This window comes from Pinus tabuliformis, chromosome 7 (genome assembly GCF_031772625.1).
Source record: "Pinus tabuliformis cultivar Carrire ecotype Pingquan chromosome 7, CPIR1, whole genome shotgun sequence".
In the NCBI taxonomy this organism is placed as follows: domain Eukaryota; kingdom Viridiplantae; phylum Streptophyta; class Pinopsida; order Pinales; family Pinaceae; genus Pinus; species Pinus tabuliformis.
Window position 1 is genome coordinate 552,407,038 of NC_142293.1, and position 11,694 is coordinate 552,418,731.

At 40.9% G+C, this 11,694-nt stretch overlaps 1 protein-coding gene across 1 annotated transcript in view; it reads left to right on the top strand.

Annotated features, from left to right (window-relative positions):
• LOC149248564 (intermembrane lipid transfer protein vps1301-like) overlaps positions 1 to 11,188 on the top strand; it is an 80,491-nt gene extending 69,303 nt beyond the window's left edge. Inside the window, exons 9-10 of the mRNA XM_089450444.1 lie at positions 10,932 to 11,000; positions 11,105 to 11,188. Of these exons, the coding sequence (XP_089306570.1) occupies positions 10,932 to 11,000; positions 11,105 to 11,188 (153 nt within the window). The remainder of the gene's footprint in view (positions 1 to 10,931; positions 11,001 to 11,104) is intronic.
• The last annotated feature ends 506 nt before the right edge of the window (positions 11,189 to 11,694 follow it).

An 11,694-nucleotide genomic window follows, 5' to 3' on the forward strand; every position in this document is an offset into this window, starting at 1 on the left:
TCACATTCTAAAATGAAATGTTTTTCTGTTTCCACTTTTTCGGAAGAACAAAAATTGCATACCCTTTCCTCCCACACTTCCTTTGGCCTTTTCCAGTGCCCTGTTTCACAACGACGTTGATGAGAATTAGTCCTTAACTGAGCAATAAGAATTTTGGAAGCCATTATACATATATATCCAATTTTAAGGTCACAACCAAGCAAGACACCAAACTGGTGTATGAGACCCCCTTGTTTGTGGGACAAGGGACCCACCTCCACGCAATGATTTGACTGCTAAGTCTACGAAGGCATACATACTGTACCCCTTATATATATATATATATTAAAAATATTATAAAAGTGAATTGAGAAAAGAATTCAAGAAAGGAATAGAAAATGAGTTCCACACAACAAGCATTATTTTGGACTAAATGTCTGTTTTGTATAACATACATTGAATATCCATGGATTCATAAAAATTGCGAATTATGTTGTCCAACATGTGGAAAATTATTTAATGCAGAAGAATGTCAAGATGATGTACTAATGCAAATGACAGAACGAGAGGAAAAACTTGCAAAACTAGAACAAAAATTAACAGAAAATGACGAGGAAATTTTGCGTCTAAAGGACCATAGCCAAAAATTACTTGTGAAGGTTAAGAAGTTCAAGGAAAGAAAGAAAAAATTAGAAGAAGAAAAGGAATGTGTCGAGAAGAAATTCAACGAGATTCTATCATAGAAGGAAGAAGAAAATTTGCGCTTAAAAGACCCAAATCAAAGGTTATTGGAACAAATCAGAGATCTAAAAGATGAGAAGCTTAAAAGTCAAGACATTGAAAATAAGGTTGATGAATTAGGAACAAAATAACTCTTACGTCTGAGAAACCTCTCTAGAAGGGAAAGGGATGAGCTCGAAAATTTGCTAAGAGAGTTTAAAGATGTCTTTGCCTGGTCATATGATGACTTAAAAGCATATAGCCCTGAGATTATCCAACACACAATTCCTCTCAAAGAGGAGGTGAAACCTGTGAGGCAAAAACTAAGGAGGATGAATCCCAAACTTGCCCCTCTCGTTAAGGAAGAGCTCCAAAAAATGGTGGACGTAGGGATCATTGCCCCTATTAGGCATTCATCATGGATCTCCAACCCGGTAATCACTCGAAAAAAGACTAGTAATATCAGGATGTGCATTGACTTTAGGGACCTTAACCGTGGATGCCTAAAAGACAACTACCCTTTGCCCAACATGGAAAACCTACTACAAAGAATAACGGGGTCTCAAATGATGTCATTCTTGGACGACTTCTCTGGATACAACCAAGTCATTGTCAAAGAAGAGGACCACTTGAAAACTGCTTTTACTACACCATGGGGAATGCACATGTACCTTAGGATGCCCTTTGGTCTCCTGAATGCTGGATCTACCTTTCAAAGGGCCATGGACTTCACCTTCAAGGACCTCATTGGGAAGATCATGGAGATCTACCAAGATGATTTCACTATAGCCTCTAAAGAAAGAAAAGACCATTGCAAGCATTTGAGAAAGGTGTTTGAGAAGTGCAGACAATATAACATCTCTCTTAATCCTAAGAAATCAATCTTTGGTGTGGACAAAGGAAGATTGCTAGGACATGTGGTTTCCAAAGATGGGATTAGCATTGACCCCGAAAGAATCCAAGCTATTAGCAATATCCCTTATCCCAAAAATCAAGACGCTTTGAGATCATTCTTCGGCAAAATCAATTTCGTAAGAAGATTCATACCAAACTTTGCTGAAATTATCAAACCCATGAGTAACCTCTTGAAGAAAAACACCCCATACATATGGGACTCCACAATGGATGAAGCCTTTGAGGAAATAAAGAAAAGAATTGCTTCAGCCCCCATCCTTTGCCTCCAAAGACACTATTGCTGGGATACTTACGCAAAGAGACGGTAATGGGGATGAGAGACCGATAGCTTTTATGAGTAAACCACTCTGTGATGCCGAAACAAGATACACCATCACTGAAAAACAAGCATACGCCCTTGTCAAATCGGTCAAGCATTTCAGGGCCTATGTCGGGTACAACAAAATCTATGCATGTCCTGTACCCAGCTGTCAAAGATGTGTTATCCCAATCTGATTGCCTTGGATCCAGGGGAAAATGGGTGTCCAAAATCCAAGAATATGACCTTGACATTTGCCCAAAGAAGATCATCTGGGGGCAGGGCTTGGCCGAAATGATGACTGAAAGCAATAACGAAGCCATAAGAGAAGGAGAGGAAGAGCAACTATGCGCTACTACTATCGAGCTTGAGGAAGACGAGTGGTACAAAGACATAGTCTATTACTTGTGAAACATATCTGCCCCTCCTCACCTAACAAACCACAAAAGAAGGTCCCTAAGGCTGAAGGCATCTAAGTTTTGCCTAACCCAAAATGGACTCGGATGGATGAGCCCCAACGGGGTGATCCTCAGATGTGTTAATAAAGAAGAATCTGAGAAATTACTAAAGGAGTTTCACGTTGGGTTTTGCGGGGGACATTATGCTGCTTGAACCACCACTCACAAGATTCTGAGGGCAGGGTACTATTGGTCCACCATCTTCGCTGATACCTTGAACTTCGTAAAAAGGTGCCAACCTTGCCAATTCTTTTCCGGAAAGAAGCATTTGGCCACCATGCCCTTGGAAAACGTAGTAGTGGACGCCCCCTTTCGGCAATGGGGCCTGGATTTCATTGGAGAATTCAAGGAAAATTCGAGTCATGGTCATAAGTGGATCCTCACTGCAACCGACTACTTCACCAAATGGGTGGAGGCCATACCAACCAAAGCAGCAACTGACCACGTAGTCATGGACTTCCTTGAGGACAAAATCATAACCAAGTTCGGGGTTCCCGCTAAGATTGTGACTGACAACGCCAAAGCCTTCGACTCCATGGCTCTCACATCCCTTTGTAACAAGTAACAAGCCTTGACAAGTAGATGGAAGAAGTGCAAGAATGAAGCAAAGCAAAAGGACTTTCCCAAAATCATGACTTGCGTTGAGAGATATTGTACCAGATGAGATCTGAACTTAGAGGGAGTGATTAGATCAACAAGCTTGAAGTATGATTTGATCGTGGTGTCTACAAGAAGGTACTCCCAGTAAGAGGGAGAGGATCATGACAAGACATTTGTCCTTGTTATGAGGTACACTTCTATTATCTTTGTTTTGATGATTGCACCAGGTTGATGCAGAGACAACTTTCCTCAATAATTGAGGAGGAAGAAGTGTACATAAGAGTTACCTCAAGCTTGTGAGTAGAAGACCTCATTAAAGGAGCAGTCTAGACTTCCTCAGGAATCTTGTTTTTAAATTCAAAAGGAGTTGATCTCTATTCCAGATAATGGATTGTCATATATTGAAAGACATTGGTAGCAGAGGGAGTAACCTGAACTACCACAGAAGGATATGTCTTAGTTTGAGAGGGAGCAACCAGTTTGGGTGTCTGGAAAGCATTTGTGATCTTGTGAAGGGAACATAAGAACTTGTGGTTGAGCCAAGATGTGTTGCTCAACATGTGTTACTGGCATGGTACAATTGGTCATGAATGAGAAATATAACTGCAAACTTAGATTGGCAAAAAGTGCTGAAGACAGAAAGAATTTGTTGCTTCAACTTGGGCTCTGTTATAATTTTTAGATAAGCAAGAAGCAATCATATGTTGCACTAAGTATGGCTGAGGCCAAATATATTGCAACTGGATGGGCAATTTGAAAAGCAATATGACTTTTGAGGCTACTTGCTAGATTATTTTTGATCAGGGGGTGGTGGTGACCATGATGATAGGTCGAAGCACATATCACTTCTTTCGAGACATGGTGTTGAAGGGAGCTGTGAAGCTCCAGTACATCTCCACTGGTAGATAGCTGATATTCTTACGATGCTGCTTTCTAGAGGGAAGTTTATGTACTTTTCGGGACAAGCTTGGGCTTGTGGAGATTGCCTCTTTCATTGAGAGGGAGAGCTGATGTGACTTCATGGACATTCTCCTCGTGTCTTCATGACCTTGGTTGGAGAATGGTTCAATATTCTCCTCGTGTCATTATGACCTTGGTTGGAGAATGGTCCAATATTCTCCTTGTGTTGGAGAAGTTCTCCTTGTGTCATTATGACCTTGGCTAGAGAATGGTTCGACAGATTAGATAACATCATGGAATGACATTCTTTCTGTGTCATGTTCTTTGACCTAATTAGGGAGGTTATCCCTATGTCAAGCACATAGACCTTGGTTGAAGAATGGTCCGACAAATTGACATTCTTCTTGTGTCACTTTGACCTTGGTTGGAGAGTGAATGCTCCTTGTGTTAGTTCGACCTTGGTTGGAGAATAGTCCTAGAGGCCGCTTGAATATCTTACTAGAGTGAGGACGAGCCTCCCAACATCATGCTTGGATCTCTTTCTAGAGTGAGCTTGTTTATCATTGATGAGGCCTCTGGTGTTTCACCTAGACTATGTCTATAGTTGTTTGATGGTGAACCATGATTATGTTGATGCTGGTGATTCTGATATTGATGATGATGCTTATCTTAATCTTGATCTTTCCTTAATCCCTCTATCAGTGAGAGGGAGATTTGATGTGACATCAACGGGGCATGGATTGAACTATTGGTGACAACAAGGGCATAGCCTAGATTGTTGATGATATAGCATGAGGGACAAACATTCTAGAGAGAATGCTTGAGGCCCAGACAGTAATGGAGTGGGTACCTATTCAACATCATGGCCTAGAGTGAGGCCTTTGGATTTGGGACATAGGGTTTGACCATGAATAATGGCAACTCAGGATTAGTCAGAGTATTGTGAGGGGAGGCGCCCACCGGATAATGGTGACTAGTTGAGTGAGTAACATTGGTTAGGAGAGCTAACTTGGGTTGTGGTACCTATTAATGATGTTGATATAGGTCAAGGGTGTTGACCTAGATGATGATGCTATCGATGAGTTGAACCGTTTCCTTAGAGAGATCATGTATACAAAGAACATTTGGATAGTCATTATGAATACCTTCCTAGCTAAGAGGGAGTGTTGAATTTTGTAGCTATGGCCAATCTTCATACTAACTTGTAATGATGTAATACATATATTTGTAAAAGAGTATTTATTTGATTTTTATTCAAAAGAAAAATTATGAAGGGCATATTCTTCATGACCCTTGCGAAAATTTTGAATATTTTAAATTATGTATTTGCCTTCACAAGTGACCAAGTTGGCCCTCCAAGAGGCAAGTCGGATTGCTAATGAGACACACCCTTTTGCATGGATGAAAGACTATAAATAGCCACTCACATCCCTCCTAATGAGTACGATTTGATTTGAGGCTTATGCGAAGGTCTGAGGCTAATACAAAGGGTCTGAGGCACATATTGTCTTTGGAATAAATGCGAAGTTTGAGGCACATCGTCTATGGAATATATGCGAAATCTGAGGCACATCATCTGTCGAATAGATGCAATGTCTAAGGCACTATTTTTTGAGGAATGATGCGAAGATTTGAGACTCATCTCCTGTGGTTCTTGAGGATGTTTCTTGGATCTCTTCAAGACCTTGTTGCAGAGCTTCTATGGATAAAATTGTGGAGGGCTGACTTGGTCCTTGGTGGTTGGTCATCTTGCTGGTTAGATGACTTTGATGTATCTCTTGTTGCATTGATTCTCTAAGGAAAATGTTGGTTGGGTTTTTCCCCATTGTGGGTTTTCTTAGGGTAATTTCTTGTGTTCTTTGTGTCGCTGTCTTTTCATGATCCTAATGTCATATATATTGTTGATGTCTTCTGTATAATTGCTTAATGATGGAATAATGAGTAATAAATAAGTGTGTGGAAAAATCAAATCATCAGAAGTAATTATCTATATAGAAGACACCCTAAAAATCAACACATCCAACTTGAGATGTATTAGAATGATATTGATCCTCCTCAAATAATGAATTAAAGCAACTATTTTCTCTCATATGCAGCGGTAAAATATTGTCCATGGTTTCTTTGTGTGTGAAAATTTGATAAGGTGGTTAAATCACAATAACATTGTAAGACACTATTAACAATCTATTTGAGAGTTGACATATTTGAGGGAGTACTATTTGTGGTTGTGTTCACGGGTAGCTTGTGTTGGGCTACCCATGTGATGTACATTTGCTCCATTTTGATATAAATGTCTTGTCTTTTATGTTGATTTTGGGTAGCATAGGATGTGCTCTAGCTCCGAAATTTTGTGGAGGGGCTAGAACACATGAGATCTCCAAGACTCAGAAATTGTTTGGAGAAATTCCACCCAGATGAGGAGCTATTAAAATAATTAATATTTTTAATGGGTTCCTAAGTCTAAACTTAGGAAAATAAAAATATTAATGGGTATTAATAAAAATATGGGTGAGAAGCTTCTAAGAGATGAGGATCAAGTCCGTTTTAATCTTAGCTGTTGATTAGGGACTTAATCTTGGCTGTTGATTCATCAACAAGAAAAGTATAAGAGGCTTGAGGGTCAGTTGGAGATACACCAAGTGATCAAAGAAGTTTGATTTTTCTGGGGCATGGTTTGTTGAGAAAATCGAACTGGTGATTTGAGTTGCAGTGAGAGGGGCAGTAGCAGAGAGTTGGATCGGAAGGGAGTTCCAAGCCAACGAGTACTAGGCAGAGAGGCAGCGCAGAGGCCTACTCAACCCAGGAAGGGGCTCACGCAGAGCTGATGCAGGCCAAGATGGTTCTTGCAGTGGCGGTGCGAGATAATTGTTGGAAGTTCGAGATTTTGTTGGGAGTTCGATGTTCTGAGCCGAGAGGGCTAAAGTTGAAGATCCTGAGAGCAAATCGATCTAGCAGAGAAGTGACGCAGTCTCCCGGAGGCAAGACGTTGGCCACACAGCAAATTGTGCTGCGATATTCACAGTGCTTGCCGAAGTCAGCTGTTCAGTGGATCAGTTGTCACTTTGAGAACGAGGTAAACCCTCGTATGTATTTCTTGCTGCCAATATTTCTCTGAAAGGTTAGCTGGTGTAAGAGGCAACCTGTTGTACTCAGATTGTGCTTGCTTAATAATACAAACCCTCTATATGCTGCATCGGTTTTCCTGCATTGGGTTTTTCTGGGGACATTTGTCCAAAAATAATCGGTGTCCCTTGTGTGTTTGTCCCATATCTATTTCAATTTATTTTCTGAATGTCAGTGTAGTCTGCAGTAGTGTTTTTCATCACTGTTTAAATAATTAAATAACTTGTTGAATGTAAAAACAAGTAGGAGATGATAGACCAGTGATTGTAGTAGGATTTCTGATGTGTAGATTTAAAATTTTTCACATGGTATCAGAGCGTTGCAGATCATAGGACACTAAAGACATCATCCGGGAGATCCAGTGAATTTGCTGCAAGAGAAGCAGCTGTCACGAGTGACAATGCTGTTTTAGAGGCGGAGGAGCAGTTGAAGGAGTGACGCAGAGGCTCACGCAGTGCTTGCATCAACATTTCGAGAGGAGCTCACGTAGTGACTACGTCAGCTCTCTGGGCCAGCGCAGAGCTTGAGAGGCTTAAATTAGTCAGTTGTCAGGGCTGGAGGAGCAGTGCAGATTCAATCTAAGAAGCTGGTGGGACACTATTGCTGTTGGTACAAAACAATGTCTATGGAGACAAAGCTGAGGTAGAGGGAGTCACTGCCTTTATAGATTTCTAGCCAAAGAAATCTAGATCTGGGTTGCAATGGCAAAGGAGGATTGGAGAGGAGTGATTCGACCTTTGGTCGGAGGATATCCATGGAGGAAATCAGGACTCTAGAGGGAGTCTAGAGGAGCTTGTTCCTTAGAGGATTTCTAGCGTCGAAGAAATCCAAATCCGAGTCTTGCTGGAGTAGCAGCAGGAGAGGGAGAAGAGAACCAATCCTACATTTGTTTGAGGAGAGATGGTAGTCAATGGATTGAGGGATCAGGATAGATTGGATGGAGCATCCAATTTTTTCATCTGGAAGGCTAGGATCCTGGCAGTCCTAGACAAGAATCGCATCAAGGACTATGCCTTGAAGGTAGTTGTTGTTCCGGTCGACGCTGATCCATTGAAGAAGTACGAGGAGGCCTAGGTGAAGGCTAAATGCATGATTCTAGATGAGGTCAAAGATCATGTGGTCCCACACATTGCTGAGAAGGAAACAACAAGGGAGATGTGGGAGACATTGACCACCTTGTACCAGGGGACTTTTGTTCAACAGAAGATGCTATTGGAGAATTAACTGAGACAGTACCAAATGCAGAAGGGAGAAGAGATCGATCCCTTCCTTCTCAGGTTGCAAGGGATTCGAGACCAGCTGACTTCCGTGGGGTCTACACCAGATCCTAAGTTCATGGTCAGGACTGCCTTGAATGCAGTCACCGAAGATTGGGAGACATTTGTCTAGAGTATCTTGGGCAGAGCTTCTCTCCCCAGTTGGGAGGAAATGTGGGCAGCTCTTCGACAAGAAGAGATCAGGAGGCTGACCAAGGCAGGAAGTAGTGGCAGAGGAGCCTGGGTCAAGAAGGAGGAGGAGGAGGATGTAGCTCTCGCATCATCGGGACAACATGGGCAACAGAAAAGGAAGAAAAAGGATATATCCAAGGTCAGATGCTTCAGGTGTGGTGAACTAGGACATTTCGCCACTCAGTGCCCCCGGAAGAAGGGCAAGGAAGAGGCTTCTAACTCGAAGGCTGCTCCAGCGAAAGTTGACAAGGAGGATGATGACGAGGATTGTGCCATGAGTGCTCATGCACCTCTAGAGAAGAGGTGGGGCGACATAGAGTTGTAGTCGAGAGGTCTACACATAGGCAGGATCCTTGAGGTGCCCAAACTCTTGGATCACATACGGCTATGGGAGCCCTTAATGACAGTAGCAAAATGACGGGTGTCGGTTGGTGTGAGGTGTGATGGAGCAACAATGGTAGAGCTAGAGTGCCAAAGTTTGAAGCAGCGCAGTGGATGTTGTAGCAGTGTGAGAGGCATAGAGCAAATTGTAGCAAAGCAGTAGCAATAAAGGGTCAACACAGATTAGCAACAGAGGTAGCTTCAACATCATGAGGCATCCATACTGACCAGCATGTCAGTTTTTGGGTGAAGTTTCAGTTACTTACTTCTTAGTAACTGAGTTGTAGTGTAACAGTTAGCAGTGGCAGTGCTATGGGCAGCATGATGCAACATTTTGAGAGGGAGCTGCAGTACAGATGTAGCAGTGACATTGGCAGCAGTACAGGATGCAACAGTGTAGTGGATGAAGGGCAGCAGGGCAAGCATTAGCAGCACAGAGGACCGATGCAGTGGATCAGTGTAATAATTATATTGAGAAGTAGTGCTAGAGCACATTCCTCGCTAAGAGGGAGTGTTGATTTTGGGTAGCATCAGATGTGCTCTAGCTCCGAAATTTTGTGGAGGGTCTACAAGACATGAGATCTCCAAGCCCAGAAATCGTTTGGAGAAATTCCATTCGGATGAGTAGTTATTAAAATAATTAATATTTTTAATGGGTTCCTAAGTCTAAACTTAGGAAAATAAAAATATTAATGGGTATTAATAAAAATATGGGTGAGAAGCTTCTAAGAAATGAGGATCAAGTTTGTTTTAATCTTAGCCATTGATTAGGGTTTAATTCGACCGTTGATTCATCAACAGGAAAAGTATAAGAGGATGCTTGAGGGTCAGTTGGAGATACACCAAGTGATTAAAGAAGTTCGATTTTTCTGGGGCGTGGTTTGCTGAGAAAATTGAACTGGTGATTTGAGTTGCAGTGAGAGGGGCAGTAGTAGAGAGTTGGATCGGAAGGGAGTTCCGAGCCAACGAGTACCAGGCAGAGAGGTAGCAGTAGCATTAAAGAGGCAGCGCAGAGGCCTGTGCAGCCCAGGAAGGGGCTTACGCAGGCCAAGAGGGTTCTTGCAGTGGCAGTGCAAGATAATCGCTGGAAATTCGAGATTTTGTTGGGAGTTCGATGTTCTAAGCCGTGTGGGCTGAAGTTGAAGCTCCTGAGAGCAAATCGATCCAGCAAAGAAGTGACGCAGTCTCCCAGAGGCAAGACGCTGGCCCACACAAAGCAGATTGTGCTGGGATTTTCACAGTGCTTGCCGGAGTCAGCCATTCAGTGGATTAGTTGTGACTTAGAGAACGAGGTAAACCCTCGTATGTATTTCTTGCTGCCGATATTTCTCTGAAAGGTTAGCCGGTGTGAGAGGCAACCTGTTGTACTCAGATTCTGCTTGCTTAATAATACAAACCCTCTATATGCTGCACCGGTTTTCCTGCATTGGGTTTTTCCGGGGACATTTGTCCAAAAATAACGGTGTCCTTTGTGTGTTTGTCTCATATCTATTTCAGTTTATGATCTGTATGTTAGTGTAGTCTGCAGTATTGTTTTTCATCACTGTTTAAATAATTAAATAACTTGTTGAATGTAAAAACAAGTAGGAGATGATAAACCAGTGATTGCAGTAGGATTTCTAATGTGTAGATTCAGAAATTCTCATATTTTATTCTCTCCATTTTCATGTCTATGCAAAGTATATGTGGGCTGTTTTAAAAACTGCTTTTGTAAGTCATTGCTAGAGTTATCTTTCTGTTAGTTTCTCCTGTCATCTTAATTGAAATAATTAAAAAGAGAATGAAGTTTTGTTAGATCCAAGTCATATGTCTTCAACTACTTCATGGGAACTCTCCAAAAATATAGAATCACACTGCAAGAATCTACAAATTTATTACACAATTTAATCGTCATTTACAATTCATTAGATCTGTTGTCTGTTGGCTAGAATATTGAATCTAAAGTTAAATTTTTTGATAATATACTCTTCAGATTTCATTTATAATTTCTTCTTTACCTTTTTGTAGTTTTGTCCTATCTTTCAGGTTGGTACTTATGTTATATTAAATATTTTCTATTCAAAATCGTGGGAGAATGTTTAACCTTTAACAATGTATCTTTTTAAACAGGTGAGCAAATCAGGAAGATTTGAGAGTGGCACTCCTCAATATGCTGTTAATTTAGACCTTAATGACTTGGTAAAGTTTTTTAAGAACTAAATGTATTCTCCACATGATGTAAAGGATATTTTAGCTTGTTTGTAGAAGTTTGATGATGTTTTTCGGTGCATTATTCATTGTAGGTTTTGACTATGGATGGCATCCAAATATATCAAATGTTGATGCTATGGGATTATGTTTCTGTTTGCAGATTGCGAGAAAAGTAAGTAGTTTATAAAACATTTGATTTTTCAAAAAACGTTATTGGAGTGTTTTCGTATTTGGTAGTTGAATGTTTTGTCTTTTTCTATTACTATTGGATTTTACATGCATCTTTAATATGAATGATGGATAGTTTCTAAGTATTGAGAATTGTTTCCAAAATAATGACAAGCTTTTGGGCATCATCAAGTCTAAGTATCACATTTCTGTTGTTGTGATGTGGGTAGAACCCCTCTGATATAGAAGTGCATTGAGATATATGAAAAGGACGGAACAATGAATAGACTTGTGAAAATAACTATTAGAACTTAAGTGAAATGAATTATATATTTTCCCACTAATGACCAAAATTGGTGGGCTCAGAAAAACAAGTGATAATAAGACAAGTGAATTTTATTAAAATATCCAATGAATGACCACAAAATGTAGGTTAATGGGACTTGTTACGGCCCAGATTAGCAGCCTTGGCAAGGTCCTGTCAAGGTGCTAGGTGGCAAGCACGTAGGAGATG